This window comes from Thalia democratica, chromosome 4, assembly GCF_965202585.1.
Source record: "Thalia democratica chromosome 4, ktThaDemo2.hap1.1, whole genome shotgun sequence".
In the NCBI taxonomy this organism is placed as follows: Eukaryota; Metazoa; Chordata; class Thaliacea; order Salpida; family Salpidae; genus Thalia; species Thalia democratica.
Window position 1 is genome coordinate 31,050,684 of NC_139168.1, and position 19,480 is coordinate 31,070,163.

At 29.9% G+C, this 19,480-nt stretch overlaps 1 protein-coding gene across 2 annotated transcripts in view; it reads right to left on the minus strand.

The window, feature by feature from the left end:
- Positions 1 to 5,530: 5,530 nt before the first annotated feature.
- The window catches only part of LOC145834805 (low-density lipoprotein receptor-related protein 5-like), a 30,820-nt gene continuing 16,870 nt past the window's right edge, over positions 5,531 to 19,480 (minus strand). Inside the window, exons 21-39 of one of the 2 annotated variants that reach the window (XM_082942317.1) lie at positions 19,194 to 19,384; positions 17,979 to 18,077; positions 14,215 to 14,316; positions 13,680 to 13,801; positions 13,165 to 13,317; positions 11,454 to 11,589; positions 11,109 to 11,226; positions 10,776 to 10,895; positions 10,336 to 10,517; positions 9,938 to 10,085; positions 9,499 to 9,594; positions 8,972 to 9,069; positions 8,358 to 8,497; positions 8,076 to 8,229; positions 7,801 to 7,904; positions 7,531 to 7,674; positions 7,291 to 7,380; positions 6,471 to 6,639; positions 5,531 to 6,069 (exon numbers count right to left, since the gene is read on the minus strand). In XM_082942317.1, coding sequence (XP_082798443.1) covers positions 5,968 to 6,069; positions 6,471 to 6,639; positions 7,291 to 7,380; positions 7,531 to 7,674; positions 7,801 to 7,904; positions 8,076 to 8,229; positions 8,358 to 8,497; positions 8,972 to 9,069; positions 9,499 to 9,594; positions 9,938 to 10,085; positions 10,336 to 10,517; positions 10,776 to 10,895; positions 11,109 to 11,226; positions 11,454 to 11,589; positions 13,165 to 13,317; positions 13,680 to 13,801; positions 14,215 to 14,316; positions 17,979 to 18,077; positions 19,194 to 19,384 — 2,468 coding nt within the window. In that variant the 3' untranslated portion in view covers positions 5,531 to 5,967. Of the gene's footprint in view, positions 6,070 to 6,470; positions 6,640 to 7,290; positions 7,381 to 7,530; positions 7,675 to 7,800; positions 7,905 to 8,075; positions 8,230 to 8,357; positions 8,498 to 8,971; positions 9,070 to 9,498; positions 9,595 to 9,937; positions 10,086 to 10,335; positions 10,518 to 10,775; positions 10,896 to 11,102; positions 11,227 to 11,453; positions 11,590 to 13,164; positions 13,318 to 13,679; positions 13,802 to 14,214; positions 14,317 to 17,978; positions 18,078 to 19,193; positions 19,385 to 19,480 lie in introns of both variants that reach the window. The other variant, XM_082942316.1, reaches the window with a different exon arrangement.

A 19,480-nucleotide genomic window follows, 5' to 3' on the forward strand; every position in this document is an offset into this window, starting at 1 on the left:
ATGAGTTTTAAACTTATAAGTTTTTTGAACTGTAACACTTGTTTAGTTTCTTTATAAATTAATAAAGTTTTTTTAAAATTAGTTACTGAAAATGTTGAGATATTTTTTGGCAAAAATATTTTTTTTACTAATTTCCAAAAATTGAGGAAAACTCAACATTTCTAAAAGTTAAGTCCGGAGTTTCAACCCTTTATAAAATCCATTTAATTTTTTGTTTCTAAAGAATTATAATGCAACTTTTATATTAACAGTTTTTGAAAGTTTTTCAAACTTTCTTTTTTCACAATTTTGTTTAGCTTTTTTGAGAAAAATCTATAATTACCATTTAGAAATTATATGAAGAAGTAAACACAGTAAACAAAGTGTTGTGTAAAATCAAGTTATAGTTTACAAAAAGCTATTTCACTTTTATACTAGCTTAAATAAAACTACTCTAAAAATAACTGAAATGAAAAATTTTATAAAAAAAAACTTAAGTAGCGCTTTCATGTTTGTTGTCGTTTTTGGCAGTTTATATAGTAGCTTTAATATGTTTTTTAAAGGTACAAAATCCTAATTATTATCGCTACAACTTTGCCACACGTGTTTATTAGTCGTATTTAAAACCTAAGAAGCCTGAGAAATATTGGAAAGATTATTGAGACAGGGAAAACTATTGAGACCAAAAAGATTATATGGCAACATAATTGTGTAGGGGAGATGAAGAAAGTAAGTCTAAGCAGCAAAATATTTTAAATAAAGTCTTTATATAGAAACTATACAAAACTGTTTGATATTTCTTAAATAAGCTTTTTTATCTCATTGCTTCAAAGTTATCAGAAAAACTTTTTTATATTTAACATGAATGTTTTTATCATAACAAAAACTGTTTTATATATTCAAAACTATTTATGCTTTGTTATAAAAACATTTTAAGATTGAGCTAGTTTAATATGTTGTACTTAATCTTTTTTTGATTTCATGTTTTGTTTACTACTCTAAAATCAAAAGTAAATTATTATGTATTAAAATACTAACAAAAGCCTATAAGCTTTTATATTTCATTAAGCTCTTAATTGTTTTTTACATATATGCATAAATATGTTTTTACTTTACCTAGCTTGTACAAAATTAAGCTTTTGTGAAAACAACGCTTACTTAGTAATTAACTTGGGACACGTTTAAAATCCATCAGCGATCAAAATCCACCCGCGTTCAAAATCCACCCGATCAAAATCAACCCAGTAAAATTCCAGAACCGATTACCGATCGAGGGTAAGGGTTAGAGGTTACAATGATAGTGAAAAATAAACAAAAAATAAAAATAAAAAATGAAAAAAATATATAAAATAAATTAATAAATAATAATAAAAATAAATAATTGGGTGGATTTTGAACGCAGGTGGATTTCGATAGTATACCATTAAGTTAATACAGCAAGTATGTTGTTTTGTATAAACTATTGTATTTTAGTTTTCTGTATTGTTGTTCAGCTTTTATAATAAAGTTTAAAAATATTTGTGTGTGCAATTTATAAGTATAATGATGATAGACGTAAAAGGTGCTTTTTGAAAAAAAATGTCAAGTTAAATTAAATACTTAATAAACTATCTAAAGTTAAATTTTACGAATGTATGCTCTAAAGTTGGAACAGGTCAAATATATACGATTTAGACCCGATCAACGGCCACCTGTTCTGGTCGGACTGGGGCAAGGACACCAAAATCGAAATGTCCAATTTGGACGGCAGCAACAGGTCCGCCCTCGTATCAACCAACATACCCTGGCCCAACGGTAAATTTGCCATAAGTTTTTTCATCAGCAGTTTGCAAAGTACTCAGTTTATTAACTACTTGTTTTAAATAAGTTGAGAGCTTTGCTAGTTGTTGTTTACAACGAGCTTTTTTGTATTTATCTTTATTATCAAGCTCTATTAGCAGTTAAAAGTCTTTAAATATTTAGTTTGTTTATAATTAAAAAGTATCTTGTTTTAATTGTTTAATTATATTTACCATATTCGCACGAAGGGTCGACTATGCACGAAGAGAAACTTTTGATAGACAATATTTTCGCAAAAAGACATTTTTGCATGAAGATACTTTTGCACAAAGGGCAATTTTTGCACAAGAATAAAAGAGAAATTATATAAATATAGAAAATACATAAAGAAAAAAAAAAGAAGAAAAAATAAGTTAGTTATTGAGAGTAATGGTTAGGGGTAACATTGATAGTAAAAAAAAAAAGGAAAACTACTAATAAAAAGAGCAAAAAAAAGTAGAAAAAGAAAAGAAAAAAAAAAACCGACCGAGGGAAAGAGTTAGGGATAACAATGATAGTAATAAAAAATAGCTTATAAAAAAAATAGCGATCAAAGGTAAGTGCTAGGGGTAATAGTGATAATAAAAACAAAACAAATATAAAATTTTTGCATAAACAACTTTTCTACAGACGGACTACATTTCAGTTTAAAATGAAAAATAAAAAATTGAAATCAATAAAAACAATTTAATTCAAAAAAATATTTAAACCTGTGCAAAAGTTACTCCTCGTGCAAAGTTGACGCCGTGCAAAATGTTTTGCGTGCAAAAGTGTCCCTTCGTGGATATTTGACACCTACCCGCTTAAAGTATGGGTAATGTATGGGCCGCAAAAACAAGTGGTTGACCCAACATTGTTTACAAAGTTTAGTTGAAAACCGGCCCGCTAGCATGTAAATCTTGCTTGCTAAACTAAATTTTCTGGTCTATTTTAAATGAAGAACAATGAAAAATATTTTACTTTTATTTACTTTTTGGTATTATTTAGTTTTGGTTTGAAACTTACACTATATAAACTAAAAAAGTCACATAGAATTATATTATTTTCGAAATAAAGTAGTTTTCATAAACTATATGAGATTGAAATTCTTCGGCCCGCCAATAACTAACTTTTTCCAAATCTTACCCGCCGACTAAAAAATTTGCCCATCCCTAGCCTTAATTAACTATAAAAACAAACATTTTTAAAATCAGTATTGTTAGCTGTGTAAAAACCTTATAAAAAAAATTAAGGTAAACTATGTTTTGTCAATGTACTAACTGAAGTCTTACAAACATTTTGATATATATTGAGAAAGTATGGTTAATTCTGTTTTACTGGTATTCTTAGATTATCTAAAGTACAAAAGTTTTAATTACTTTAGAAAATTTTATTCCAGCTGTGCTTTTTATTAATTCTGTTAGGAACAAAATATGAAAATTAATGACAATGCTCGCAAAAATTATGTTCTCAATTGTTTTTTTTAAATGACTTGCAATTTTATTTTCGACAATTTCTAAAGGTTTTTTATTGAGTTTTGTATTATACAACAAATTTATTTTTTTTACAAAGTTCAAACCAATATTTGTAATATACTAAGACTACCTGCAAGTTTTGGTCTTTAACTACCTATATTAGTCATAATACAATGTTCATTATTTTGGTTAATTAAACAAACTATATGTAATACATTCGTTTTAAATAACGGATTTGAATTTTGATATACCATTTGTAAGATCATAACTTTTTTCTGGTTCTGTTAGTTTTAATTTATCTAAGTTTTGTACAGTATAATAAATAAAATTATTTAATATTTTGTCTATTACTACTTATATGTTTTTTTATTTTTCTAAGCAGAAAAAATCATTTTAAACACAGAGTTTTTCGGCTAAATATCGCGTACTTAACTGGCAGTGCATACCTAAGAAATGCGTACTTAAGCGGCAAATTAAGAACAAAAAAAAATTGTGAACCCCCTTTGAAAAATGTCTAGACACGCCCTTGATTTAAAGTAACATCATTTGGTGAATAGTATAAAAACTGAGGTCCATGGTGTTTAATTAATGGTAGTTTCTTGAAAACATTTGGATTCTACACAACAGCTATAAAATAAATAGTTATAGTTACAAAACAGTTATAATTTATACTAAAATTTTTGCTAAAATATCGGTCAGTGCTTTACATTCGTCCTTATTCGTTTTACTAAAAACATCCTTTTCTTAACTTTAAATAAAACTAGGGTTGAAATAACATTTTAAATGTTTAAGTTACGGCTAAAAAAATTTGAGGACGGTGCTATATTACTGTTAAAAATGGCTTGCCTTGTCACTTATCTAAATAAACGAAACGACATATAAGCAACTTTTACAATAATAAGTAAACTTGAACATTGCATATACCTCTCTTACAACTTATTTTATAAATTTAAAAACTTTGAAAAAATTATAAAGAGGTAAAGTACACACATCAACTTGTTACATAAAATACTAAACTAGTTGCTTAATTATAAAGAACTCAATTATTTACTTAAAAAAAACACTTTGATTCTAAAATTAAACTGGATAAACTTTTGTACATATCAAGTTTCACTATGGAAGTGGCCTTGCTACAGAGCATTAATATTAAAAAGCTTACAAAAACTGCTTGTTCAAGTAGGCCTAGGGTACCTGTTCAATATGTAAATAGAAAAATTTTGCAGATTTATAAAGAGTATTTTGTTAATTTATACCAGCTGACGCATTGGAAATTAAATAATTTTGTAAATTTCTCGGAAAATTTTGCAATTTTTATCTGATTATAAAGGATTCTTAATTAATTTTTTACCATTTAAAGGCTTTGGAAGATTAGGAATTTTGTAAATTTAAACTGACAAAATCTGACTTATTTTTGTCAAATTTCCTGACTTACTTACAAAAACCCCCCATTTTTTCCTGACTTTTGTAATTTTTTAAAGTTTTACCTGACCTTGTGGCAACCCTGAAAGTGAGATTTAGTTATTTATTACATTAACATTTACTTATTGCGTATTCATTTGGCAACCTTTTTAAATTAAGATTACCTCAGGGTTGCCAAAGGTTTTTTTTTTTAACTTTTAACAGGTTTTTTATACAGTAATATTTTTGATTTAAAAGTTAAGAATAAGGTAAAAATTGTTTTGAGTAGTATAACAACATTGAAAAGGTATTGTAAAGCTACTTTAAATGTGTTAGTAAAAAATTCATTACTTTATAAAAAATTCCTTAAGATTCTTGGTTTCTTTTTTTCAAAATTTCTCAAATTCCTGGTTTTTTTAGCTAAATTTTCAAATTCTAGGTTTTTTTTTTGCAACCCTGTTATCTTAGCAATTTGGAACATTTTCACAATGAGTAAATTGGAAACAGAATAAGTTGTTTTAATTTGCATACTTTACTAACATAGTGCTTTCAAAGTTAAAAATGAAAACCCAGAAGGTACAAACTAAAAAAAGTTCCTACAGCAGGGTTCGTGCATTGATATATTATTTTGTTTATACCTATTACAAATTAAGCTACCCATTTCGTTTTTTTTTTCAATTAAGATAGTCAAAGCAAACTTGGCTTTATTATTCAGAAAAACGTAGCTGAACTATAATATAAGTAGAAAATAAATCCTTAAAATGTCAAAAAAAATTTCGTCATTAAATAAATAGTAAGAAAACTTTTATCAGACTTTTTCAAGGCAACAGTGAATTAACTAAATTATACAAGTATGATACTCAAAACAAAACTTAACATGATGAATATTTTACAAAAATTTATTGAACAATACAAGTAACCAAGTAGCACAAAAGAGGTATTTTTTGAAAGTTTAGCAAAAGTTCCAAAAATTGTAGCATTATAAAAAAACCGAGACATGATAAAAGTGTTGAAAAATAAATATTATTTCAAAAACTTATTAATTTAAAAATTGGCATGATTTACTGCAAAAGAAGCACGTACACCTCTCGTAAGCCGAAACAAAATAAAAAACAGAATGTGTATCAAAATACAAACAGGAAAACGAAAGGCAGGTCACATAATTTCACTTTTACACAACAAAAATTCAATATGAACTATAAAAACAAAATGGTTTCAGCACCAACGTCGTAGAAAGATCTCGCGGACGAAAATAAAAAATAAAACCACTCGATCGCTCCTCGTTACGTCATCACACCTCCGCTTCATGACGTCACAACTAGTTTACCGTGCTCGTGTCGTCTTCCTCGCTGATGACGTCATCGTTGGCGGGGTTTTGTGACGCGACTTCGGGCGATGCGGTCAGCAACCTAGAGGCTTCCTGTTGAAATTTTAGAAGTTTGAATAAAAGTTATTCGTAAAACTTTACAATTAAATACTTTCGTTTGCATAACAAAATATCAATGCTAGTTGCTGTTATCCAGTTTACTGAATCAAATTACACCAGAAAACTATAGAAAATCAACTGTCGATTTAAACCTCTATTTACCATAACTTCTACAACTCAGTAAGTTAAAAAATAAGTTAATAATTAAAAACACTACTTTTAGCAACACCATCAGAAATAAACTAGCACCAGTGTTAGCACAAATTTGCTCACTAAAATAGGTAATAAACTAGTTTTACATTGAAAACAATATAACTTATCTCATTAGCAAACTATGCATTTTCGCCATCAAGTCAGAATACTTGAGTTTTACAAAAACAAAATCTAAAAGCCACCTGATCCGCCGCGTCATCTGACGTCACAATGAGCATCTCGGAGGAATCGTCCTCCTCCACCGTCGTGTAATCTGATTGGTTTTTGGGGGTGGGAGGAGGGGCGAACGGGTGGTACTGCGAGTAGAAGCGGCCCCCTCTAGTGGTCGATCCCGCCACTTTTCTCATTCCCCTATTTTTAAGATAATGTATGAAAATCTCGAAAAATAAATATAATATATTTAAATAAATAAAGTTTTTATTTTGCTTTATGCACAACTTTGAAAAAATTAATTAGCTCTAAAAATACAGAACTGAAGAAGAAGGTTAATACACCTAAAGTTTAAAAATACGTTTGTTAATTGATAGTTTAAGTTCGACGATGTTAAAAATTGTTCACAAATGCATTTTATCAATTTGTCTATACACAAGATAAAACTTAAACTAAATTAATTATCCAATGTGGTATTTTCAAGACATTACAAGCCCTCGATTTTATTTACTAAGTTTAACTATTAAGACATAAATAAAATAATAGTTTTGAGTTGTTCTTAAAGAAAAAGTCCACTAAGATTTCATGAACAAAATAAACAGCTGTAAATAAAAAGCGTTTTCTTCTCTTTACACTAAAAACAGTGTTAAACTTCATTATTTTTCCAAAATTTTTCAGTTTTATGAAATACAACTAATCCAATTCAAACAGGGTTGTCACACCTTTAGTCAGAAAAAATATTTTAGTCCTGAGTGACCAACAACTGTTCTGAGTCATACTGTGATTTAAAAAACTTAAAAATATCTTGAGTGTGTGTGTGTGTCAAACATAATTTTAAATACTTTCTCCCACCTGCTGTACTTATTGCCGCTGGGGGCGCTGTTTCCGCTTCCGCTGCTCCGTTGAATCTCGCGCATCGTCATCGGCTCCCCGCAGTCGTACCTGCGTTACGTCACAATTAACAACTTACGTTAGAAACTTGCCAAAGTGAGCCATCAGGTGGTGGCTAGTTAGTAAAAAAGTATGCAACAAACAAAGGGCGATTGTATTTTTCACTACTGAAGCGATTCGGGTTCAATTCATCAAGCCAACCTGTTGCAGCACGTGTGGTTGTGGTAGGGGGGAGGGGGCTCGGACGGGTACACCGGGTCGTTCGCCTCCGAGTCGCACGACGACATCTGCTGGTTGTCCGTGTGGCAGGGCGTCGGAGGGGGCGCCCCCAACCTGCTGCTGTGCCTGTGAAATTAAAAAGGTTTAACCCGAGAATTATTTTTTTGCACTTTGTTGGCCTCTACAATGCTAATCCACGCAAAAATGAACTGCTTTCGAATAAAACACGGCTGAAATTTAAAATTTTCCAACCTGTGATTGGCTCGAAAACTTATCGCATCGCTGCACACGCAGTCATGGTGGCGGTTGTTGAAATTTGAACGGTCCGTGGCGGGGCTGGGAGGCGGATTGGATATCTGAAAATTGTACAATTATTATTTGTATTAAAGTGCCTTAATTAAAAATACTACACAAGCACTTTGATTAAAGGTAAATAAAAGCTTAGATTCTTCCTGCACACAAATTAAATTTTCATTCAGTAAACAACTTATTTTAACATTTATATAAAATAGTTAAATTAAACTTACTTGTGTTATGTATCGACTGAGGTGTTTTCCCCCTTGTGAAGACGCCACGGTCGAGGAGGAGTTTGAGCTCGTCCCTGGTATGCTCGGTCTTTCACCTTGCGGAATTCCCCCGATTCGTAAGTTAAAACTGCCGCCCTCTTTTCTCCTGGGAGTTCTAAAATATTATAAAAGTCATTTATACATAGTATTTTAAAGTCTCAATAAAAGATAAAAACATTTTTCGAATTGTTTTATCCAGAAAAGACTCTAAACTTGAACATCGCAAACAAAAACTCAACTCACCTGGCGTGGGTTTTGTGGTGCCTCCTGTGGTGCTGTGACGCGACGGTGGGCTGGAACTCCACGTTGAAGTTGACGTTGCATGGCACGTCGTGTTCGAACGACACCACCGGTCCGCTGTACACCGGCTGCTCGATCCGCAACTGTTCACAATGCTGGGTTTAAAACGATGGAGGTTTGTTTATGTTTTTTGAGTGTGAGTTTGAACACTGAGTTTTTTTTTGTTAGATGTCTTAGCACAAACTTTCCAACTTAAACACACGTTAAAGTAAGATAAGTTAAAGGTAAAACACCCTGGTTTTGTTTATAACAGTACATACTTTATATCAGTGCTTCTGAAATGGGGTTCCGCGGAACCCTAGGGTTCCGCGACGCCTCTCAGGGGTTCCGCGAAGCCTTTCTAAATTTAAAAATTTATGTAAAAATTATTTACATTTTATGTAAAATTAAAATTAGGGGTTCCGCGGAAAAGTTGAACTTTGGAAAAGGGTTCCGCCACTAGAAAAAAGGTTCAGAAGCACTGCTTTATATTTTTAAACATAACTTCAATTTCAACTTTATTTTTGTTTTAAATTTAACTGCGTTAGTTTATGTGAAACAATCACAAACAAACGCACCATACACTTTTTGAGTGCTATGCTAAATATGAGTATGAGGATCACAATGACAACCACAACCACTATTATCGTTATTGTCTTCATTTCATTTTCGGAACCTTGAAAAAGCAAAGTTTAATTAAATAAAAACTATTAATTCATTTACATAACTAATAGTTCATAATGTTGATGTGCGTTTATACATTGCTGTTTTACTGTTATGTTTTGAAATACAGTATTCTTTTAGTATTATAAGTAAGTAAAATTAAAAGTACATAAGTTACATAAAATTTAGTTAAAAGCAAATGTTTTTCCTACTTTAAATAAAGATTTTTTTCAAACAAGTTTCTTTTAAGATCGTAGGAAAACTAAATTTGTCAACTTTAATACATATAAAAAAAACACTATCAATTAAATACTAAAAACTGTGCTTATTGCTTAAAAATAAATAACTTTTTACACACGAATTCAACTTAAGTATACTACTTCATAAGTGAAAATTTTCTAACATTTGCCTATGCAACTTTTAAACAGTGTTTTCAACTAACCGTAGCAGCCGATACTGTCACAGGTGCAGGAGTTGTACTCGTGTGAAGGAATGCACTTTCCTTGGCAATTCTTCTCATCCGGTTTGCAACTTGGTTCTGTTTTGTGAATTACTATCACCGAATGTTTAAACTTTAAGACAAAACGATTATTACTTAAAAAGCAAGGGTAGGCGAGAAATGCACCAAAAAGTTAAAGCAAAGTTGGTATTACCAAACTAAATAAAAGTAAGTAACTTTATCATCAAATTTTAGAAATGATCTTAAAAAACTATTTGATACAAAAACCAGCTTTAAGTCCTTAACTTTCAATTGTATTGCAAATCAAGATATAAACCACTATTTAGTCACTCAAAACGCTTTAATGTTATTTCTTGTAAAAAACAAGTGCTATTTATTTTCAACAATTTGCTGCCATCTAGCGGTAAAAAATCAAACTAACGGCATTCCTGCTCGTCGTTGCCATTGACGCAGTCCTTGTTGCCGTCGCAAATGAGGTTGTTGGGAATGCACTGGATCTTCAGGTTCGGATCCCCGTAATACATCACCGCCTCCAACAAACTTCCCGAGTTTCCGTTCGGGGGTAGCCCCTTTAAACCAAATGGTGTTTTTTTAATGAGAAAATGTGAAAACCTCTAATTGGAATTTTAAACATGTTTGAATTAGTGAGAATATATTGCTTTTCCATTCATTTTTTGTTGTTGGTTGAAGATTATATTCGATATTTAGATTTTAATTTCTATCAAAGTTTTCAATCAAAAAACAAAGTACACCTTTTTAGTCTTTAGACATTTTTTAATCTTCAAACTATCAATTCAAAATGTTTTTCTTCAAACAAACCTGCTTCTTGTCGATCCGGCTGTGGTTGCAGTTGAACTTGTCCGACCCGCACTTGTTGCAGTCCTCCTCGTCCGACCCGTCCTCGCACTCCGACCGCCCGTCGCACCTCCACGACGACGGCACGCACGAAACGCCCCCGGTGACGCAAGCGAACTCGTCCTTCTTGCACGAGCTCCTCTGTACTGTTTCGAAAAACATCTTTCATAAAAACCTAGTTGCACCAAGCTTGCGGGTTTTGATGAAAACTAAATGCTTTTTGTTCCGATTGTATTGTTAGTCAGAAAGAAAATCTAATTTTTAATTGAAATGTTTCCAGCACGAGCATACAAACTAAAAAACAAAACAGAAGCCGACTGCAAGTTAAACAGTTCAGTGAAGCGAGTTAAGTTGATAATTTACCGAAAGCGAAACACTTTAAATACAAGTTGCTTGAAACTGACTGCATTTGTTGTTGTCGTGAAGTTGCAATCCCATCGGACATCCGCACTTCATCGTTTTGTCGCCTTTGGGCTGGCAAATGTGGCTGCAGCCCCCATTATCCGCCCAACACGGATGCTTCTCTGGATAATTTGTATGAGCTTTTGTTGACGTTAAATATTTTTGAACTTTGTTCTTAAATTATTTCGTTATTTCATACATGTTAGCTTGCAGTTTGTGCATTAAACCTAGAGTTAATAACCAACATTTTAGCTTGAAAATAAAAATATTTATACATTCAATATAAGTCTTATTCTTTATTACACAAATACTAAAAGAGAAAAACTAACTCTGACTTGTTTGGATGTTTTGACTCGAAGTGATGCTCCTGACTCCCTGCATTCCGCTCAGTATTCGGTGGTAGTTTGCATCCTTGATCATCTTGTCCGTACCGTGAACAGCCCCGCCGTCTCTCTATTAATTGTTTAACGTTGAAAATAACACTTCAAACCCACATAAAGTTTCAAATAGAGTTTGTAAATTTACGCCAAGTCTTGATGTGTACTTTTTTTTCAAACTTTAAATACAACTTAAGATCTCGAAAAAAGTGTGAAGCATTGTTTTGAAACAAATGTCTCTGAAATAAAACAACGGTGCTAGTTTTTACGACTAAAGTCACTAAAAATTGATAAAATATTCACCTGCAAGTCGATCCAGTATATGTTTTCTCCGAACACTGTCAGATCCAGCACCTGCTGGCTGTTTCGCAGCAAAGTGCTCCTGTCGCTTCCGTCCGTGCGGCTCGACTCCACAGCGTTCCTGGTGGCCCAGTAAACCCTTCAGAACAAGCGTTTGGAGTTTGAGTGTAAGTTTTTAAATGATTGGTTTATTGTTAATAACACGTTTTAATTTGTTGTAGTTAAACTACGTTACTGCTTTGAACAAATGTTGGCATTTAAATTCGTAAGTTATACAACTAAGACGTTACCTCTTTTATAAATGCATGGTTGTCTTAAACAACAAATAGAAAGTATATTATTTTACAACCCTTGAACAAATATTTGAAGCTTGAGTGTAAACTTCCTGGTTGATTCTAAACAGCAAGTTTTATTTGATTTTAAGTAAACTATGTTACTGTTGCTTGCGTTTTAATTTTGATTTGTAAGTCATACAGATGATATTTAATCAATTATGATTATAGATGGTTGTTTCAAATAATGAACAGAAGGTAAACTTTTGTCTATTAAACAAAAAAACAAGCTAAAGATTTTTTTAAAATATTAAGACTGTTTACAAACTTATACTAAAACATGTTATTTACAAAACTTTGTCAAGTTTCAAATTTAAATTTTTTTAACTATAAAGTTTCAACTTTAGTTATTTTAGACAAAAAACGTACTTGTTGCTAAAAAACTGACGATTTGTGGTTTTACGTAAAGCTACAATTGAAAATTAAGTAACTAGAAAGAAAATTGTGAATTATTATATTGTTGATGAAAAATTGAGTTTTTTTACTCAAATACTTTACATGACTCTATGTTTGTTATTACTTTCTTTAGAGTAAAACAACCTTATACTAACTATAAAAGCCTGAATAAAAAATATCTTTTTAACCTTGTGTACTTTCATTATTATAAACTCAACATTGTATCATATGCAACATGTAGCTAACTTTTAACTTCCAAAGTTTTAGAATATTCTTACAAAAAGTTTTATATAAAAACAACTGATTGTTCTTTAAAATCAAACAGTTTTTATTTTGGATATCTAAATTGAAAATACCTTTTTATTTTCAAATTTTCTAAAGAAAAACTTAAACGTATCAAGTATAGGCACAAGTACGTTCAGTGACTCACATAAGAACGAATAAAGTTGTGACAGATTTCATCTTACAAAAACAAAAATGTTTCACTTATCAATAAATTCAATCTGATCTAAAAAGCCCGTTGCTTAGATTTTAAATAAGTCAGGTCTTTCAAAATTTTCGCAATCTTTTTTTAAATCCAGATAAATATTGGTAACAGTCTTGTTCACTTTATAATCAAAACATTTTCTTTTTAAATTACTTAATGAGTACTATTTTTAAAAGTATTAGTTTATGTTACTTTACACTGACTTAAAATATTTAAGTTAATATTGAAACATAAGAAAAATTAATATTCAATTTATCAGAAAAACTGGAACTTAGTTCTTTTTAAACTCTAGATAATAAAAAACAAACTACTAATAAACCTTTTAAAAGGTTATTTATTCCAATAAAACATTAAAATACTACGAAATGATACTAATGTACTGGATACTACAATAACAAAAAAAAAATTCTTTGACATACCTAAAAAAACAACATTTTCAACTTGCCTTGCAACTCATATGCCTAATCACTAAAGCAAAATATTTAAAAAGTTAAAAAACCTGTTATCTTGTACGTCGACGGTGAGGGCTGTGAAGTTGTACTGGTAACCAATCACAAAGTTGGAAATGTCCAACCCGTCCAATGAGGACCTGAGAATTCTGTGCTTGCATCTGACCTGCTCGTCGGTGCAAACTGACGTGAAGTATATGAAGCTGTAAACAAAATTTTGAAACTCAAAAGGTTTTTAATACGTGAAGGTTATACTGATTGCACTTAATTTCCACTTCAACTGTTTACTCTATTTACTAACAGAATACTATCATTTGGAAGTCGCAATTTTACAAAAATCACTTTAAACAACAAAATTTCCGTGTGCTTTTGAAGAATAAGAATACTCAACGATGTTCTTTTTAAACAATCATATGTATAAATCATAACTTATAAGAATTGTAAGCTAAATCAAATACAAGATTATAATTACTACTTCTATGATACATATATATATGTGGTCAAACCAAGTCACACAAGTGATTTGCACTTAATTGTTCAACTTGCGTCGAGCGAACGCACTTACCCTTCTCTGGGGTGAACGCTGATCAATCTGGGTTTCAACGCGAGCACTGTGCCATCGGCTGTTTCCTGGCTCCCGCTCAGTATCCTGCCGACTTCGACCCCGTCGAACGTCAGCGCCACGATCTGCGTCGAGTTAAAAAATCATTGCAAGTAAGCTCATTAGGATTTGGTCTTTGCTTTTAAAAACAGTAAAAACCACTGAACAAAAACTTCGATGCAAAGTTACGAAGGTTTCAAAAAAAAAAAAAAACTTACACTGACAAATTGGTGTCTTATACTTTGTGTGTAGTTTTCAGCTACCTATTATGCTTACTTTCACTTATCAAACTATTTTAATATCTTTAACAGTTAGATAAAAAAAAGCGCAGGCTACTTTACTTGAATTTTCAACGTCTTAAAAACGTCAGTTTTATATATACAACAAACTATATTAACACAAATTTTGTATTATGCTTTTACAAAAAACTCAGTGCTTAACAAACACAAACTAACATGAGAACAATCTCATTAAACACAAAACTTTCAATGCAACTAACCGAATCGGTTTTGACGTCGGAGAAATAAATGTGTTTTGCGTGAACATCCAATGCCAGATACCTTGGTTCGTACTTTGAGTAAGCAGGCAAAAGAACTCTTACCTGCGTGTGTGAAGAAGTAAATTCTTAGTTTAATTAACTTGGTGGCAAAGTCGAAAAATAATGATAGAGATTTGTGAATGAAACTAAGTAGTTATAATTTTTTTTTTCAGTTAAAAGTTTGTTGGCTAATTAAAATGTTTTTATAAATTTATTGTAACATTACTAAAACGCCTTGAACTTTATAAAAATGGTTATACCCTACGTTACATTATCAAGTAAGAAATCTACAATATTTTTTTTAATATCTAAAGCAGGGTTTCCCAAAGTGGGCGATATCGCCCCCCTGGGGGCGATTTTAGTATTTTGGGGGGCGATAATTAGTAAGGGGGCGAAAGGGTGGGCGATAACTAGTAAGGGGGCGAAAAGGGGGCGATTTTAAAATTTTGGGTTGTCATAAAATTTTTACTTTTTATTTTGCTATTTTACTAAATTTAGCTTGCTATTAAATATTTGACCCTGTGGTAAAACTTAAACAAAAAAGTTTTTTGTGTTTATGTAAAATATAGAGAAAAAATCAAGTACTTATGACTGCTACTTTAAAGTTAATTACATATTTTCAATTATATATTTTCTTATTTAACACTTAAATAGATCATAGACGGTCGGAATTCTTTTCACTACTTTTTAACCTTACATATATGTAGTTTAGGATCATAAATGGTTTGTAAAAATCTATGTTTTCAATATTAACTATCACATCACCTCATGATATTTCCAATTGTTTTTTGAAAAGTCATTAAGTTAGACTAAGAAATAAAACTATACAGGGTTGCCAATTTACCTAGAAAAACCTTAAATTTGACAATTTAGGCAAAAAAAAATTTTTTATCTGGAATTTTTAACAATTTCAACATATTAAGTAGTAAAATTTCGATTTGACACAAAAAAGCTATCATATAGATAAAAATATGGATCCTTCGTTGCAGATCTGTTTGAAGTAAACGTCTCACAGGAAACCTTCTTCGACTTACAAACTGACCTTGAACTTAAAGTAATTTTTTCCAAAGAACGAAATGAAAGCTTTTGGACTCAACAAAAACTAAGGCAAAAGTATCCATTTATTTGAAAGGAATTTAGATTGTTGTGTATAGTTTTTCCTTCTAGCTATGTTGTTGAGAAAGCTTTTAGTTTAGTTATAAACATCTTGAGCAAAACATCTAATCTAGATATTTGTAAAGGAGGTGACTTGAGGCTTTACGTGATTGATTTAGCAAATTAGAAAAACTTGTATGCATTTATGAACCTCATCCTTTGCATTATATTAAAAGTCAGTAGCAGACATTATTTTATGAAAGTTTTTTTTTATTTATTTGATCTTTTAAAATACTTCTTGTTTAACCTGGTTTGTATTGTATTTAAGTAGTCTTTTAATACTAAAAATTTATTTTTAAGCTATTTATTCTATAATAGATTTGCATAATGCCTAAAAATATTATTTACGGTAGACTTCCTCTTGAGTTCGCACTTTTTACCCAAAAAAAGTGCAAACTTATACTTTCTTAAATTTAACTTAAATAAAGTCTATTACTAACTAAGTATTAATAAAACAAAAAATACACAATATTTAATAGCTTATATAGGTCTTTTTTTTTATGAATGTTTGTTTTATGTTTTAGTTAATTTCATGTTTATTTATAACATTTTTGCATATAACATATTTAAATTTATAATTTTGTAAAAAATATGGTAATAATTTTTGAGTTTAAACTTTTTTATTTTGTTCAAAGTACGAATTGAAGAGGAAGTCTACTGTATTTATAAAATGTTTTATGTTTTAAATATGTTAATAGCTTTGTTTTGACCTGGCTAATTTTGTAGTTTATATTTGTCGATTTATATTACACTAAATGTTTTTATAGCATAGTGATTAAAGTATTTGTTTGAAAGAAATTTATTTAACATATTTTTGTTATTACTTGTTTAATCTGTATAAATAAAAAAATCTTGATAACCATTAATTTTTTTATTTCAAAAATTATTTTTGGTTTCAAAAGAGTATAGATTTTATGTCTCTATTTGAAATGATTTCAAATTTTTTATTTAAAAGATTATTAAACTTAAATTTATTTTCTAACTTGATTTATTACTGTTAGAAAATCTATATATTAAATAATTTTAAACTTTTAATACAACTTTTTTTTTGTTTAATCTTATTTTTTAATATATTAGCAATTAGAATATGTTGTTAATTTTAATAGTTCAACACTAGCTTTTAGTTTTTCACTATTTTTTTCTGGTAAAATATTATAGGCTAATAACTAGAGAAAAATAAAACTAAACAGTTTTAAATAAGCAATCAAAAAGACTGCTACAGTTACAAAAGATGTTTTAAGACAATTAAAAGAATTTTTTAATTGATTACTTTTTGTTCACAGGAAAGAATTATCTGTAAAACATTTGATATTTTTGAATTTAAATGAAGAAAAAAAATATTAAAATTAAGGTTTAGTTTCCTAAAGGTTATTTTAAGTCAAATACTACTAAATGGTATTCTACTAGAAAACATATAGTTTAAAAAGTTTAGAATTAAAATTTTAATTTTACAACTAAATTGCTTATAACATATCTCAGCATTGAAATTAATGAATTTACTGCATTAAAAGACGCTATTGATAACCCAACTTTTCATGTGAGATAATCAACCAGTCGGTCAAAGTTCCTAAAACTGGATCAGCAATAATGTTTTAATATCTATATCATTATGTTTAAAAAAATCTGTTCATTTTTTTATAGTTTTTTAATCTCTGGTATCTAATTTTAGAATATGCCTATTTTTAAAATAATTTAAGTATTTTGTGCGGCTTAAATAAGTTACTTAGTATTCACTCTAAATGTCCGAAATTCGTTAAATGAGAGTTAGTTATAATGTCAGGTTTCAGTTAAGATTTCAGATGGGTAACTTACGGTCCAGATCTAATAAAATTTCGACCCGCCAAGTAACTCGAAACTACTTGTGCAAAATAAACAAAATTTAGTTTTCTGATGCTTATGATTTAAAATACCTTTTCAATTCGGTTTTCAGTTACTTTAGTAATTCCGAGATTACAATATTAGTAAATCATTTTATTAAAACTATGCTCGAGTTTTTTAGTTTTCTATATGTTATTTTATTAAATTATGCAGCCCGCAATTACATTTTTTTAACAAGTTGAAACAAGAAAATATTTTTTAGTAAATATGAATTGCTGACTACAAAAGTTGTCCACCACTACCCTAAAAGTTTCATTAGATTCAGAACAATTCATATTTAAACAGGATTGATTACTGATTACATAAGGCTTTTTAATATTTAAGTATTTTAATACATTTTAGTGGGCTTATAAGAAAACAACAGTACCTTATTTTCTCAAGCCCTGTAAAATACTTTGAACACAGCCCAAAAGTGCGTGTATAAGAAATACCAAACTAAATTACACTACGAACACAATTTTTTGGCTCAAAAGTTTGTACTTAAGTGAAAAACTACTTTTTAAAATCGTGGGGGGCGATTATTTTTCAATTTTCTGAAAAGGGGGCGATTTAGTAAATGAGTTTGGGAAACCCTGATCTAAAGTATCAAGATAACTTGGATTAAAATTGTCAAGTATTAAAAAAGTTATATTTTTCTAAAAGTATTAAAAATGTCTTTTTAACTTTAAAAATGAGCAATCAAAGTGACTAACGTCGGTGCCATTGCTGTTGGCGCTCACTATCTGGTTTTTTTCGCAGTCGATCCAATATATTTTCATGCCAATATCGTCATGCTGAATCGAGCAGGCATCCTGTTACGAATTCGAGTTTGTTTTCATAACTCAGTTACTTATTTATATTAAAGTCACTTTAGTACAAACAAACTTAACAATTGCGCAGACAGTAACACAATATTCGCACAAAAACAAATTCACACACTTCTCAATGTTTCTGATAAATTTAAGTTTTATAAAGTTCATACGACTTTGTTTTCAGGAAAAGCTAATAAGCACGACTTTACGGTTTTTCGTTCGATTGGCTTTACTTAAACTTTTGTGTAACCAAACTCTATGTGAGTATTCACAATAATAGGTTCTCACGTATAAGTGCTTTAAACAAAGGATAATTCGATGAGTTGCATAAAGTGTGGAAAAATTTTGACTGTGAATAAAAAATTCCATATAAATATAGTCATGTGATGATATTAAGTTTCGATGAATTCGATAACATTCATACGTAGATTGTGCAGTATTTTTAGTTTTTTTAAACATTAAAAGGTTTGAAATATAAATATCTATAACCTAAAACAAATAAACAATTTATTTAAATTGAAAGATGGTTTTATTTTATTACATTTTTGAATAAAATTTGTTCAAATATTTAAAACTAAGTTTGAACTCAAGTATTATATTTAAAATGTATAAATTACAGGTCGAAAATCTAAACAAAACACTCGTTTTCTATTGAATTTTAGCACTTTTAATGATATATATTAAAATTGTGTTGTTTCTGATGTATAATAAATACGCAAAAACTTGATTTTGTGTAACTTTTGCAAATAAAAAATCATCTTGCATTTTTAATTTTTCATAAAACTTATAAATTTAAGTGACGTCTTAACTCATACATTTATCTTTTACAAATATATCACTTTTGCAATAAGTTTCTACAACTTTACAGCGTGGAAAAGTAAAAAAAAAAACTTTGTACATTAATAGAATTTCAGTTGCAACTCAGTTTTATAACATTATTCTCACTAAAGATAAATTAAAAAGAGAAAAAAAACAACTTTAAAAAAAAATTGAAACTTAAATAAACTTATCAATCAAATCAAACTGTTACAAACTCAAAGTTAGCAAAACAGACTGTTGATATCTAAAAACTTTTACAATTTTTTTTTTAAATATTAAACAAGTCTTCATATTCACCTTGACACTGTGCAGGGGTAGCACAGCGTCCAAACTGGGCACCAACGTGTCCTTGCTGTTCTTCTCTGGCAATATGCTCTTGTCGCTTCTCCTGTCACCCGGAGTTTTGTCGCCCGGAGATTTGTCGTCTTTCTCGAACATGAGCCGGGTGAAGTGGTTGATCTGGCTCACAACCAGGAAGTTTCTCGGTTCTGAATTGTTGTCATATTTTTTCAGAAATTTAGCATCCTTTCACTTTTTAGTATAAATTCATTTTTATAATTTCCAAAGTTATCAAACATGAACTA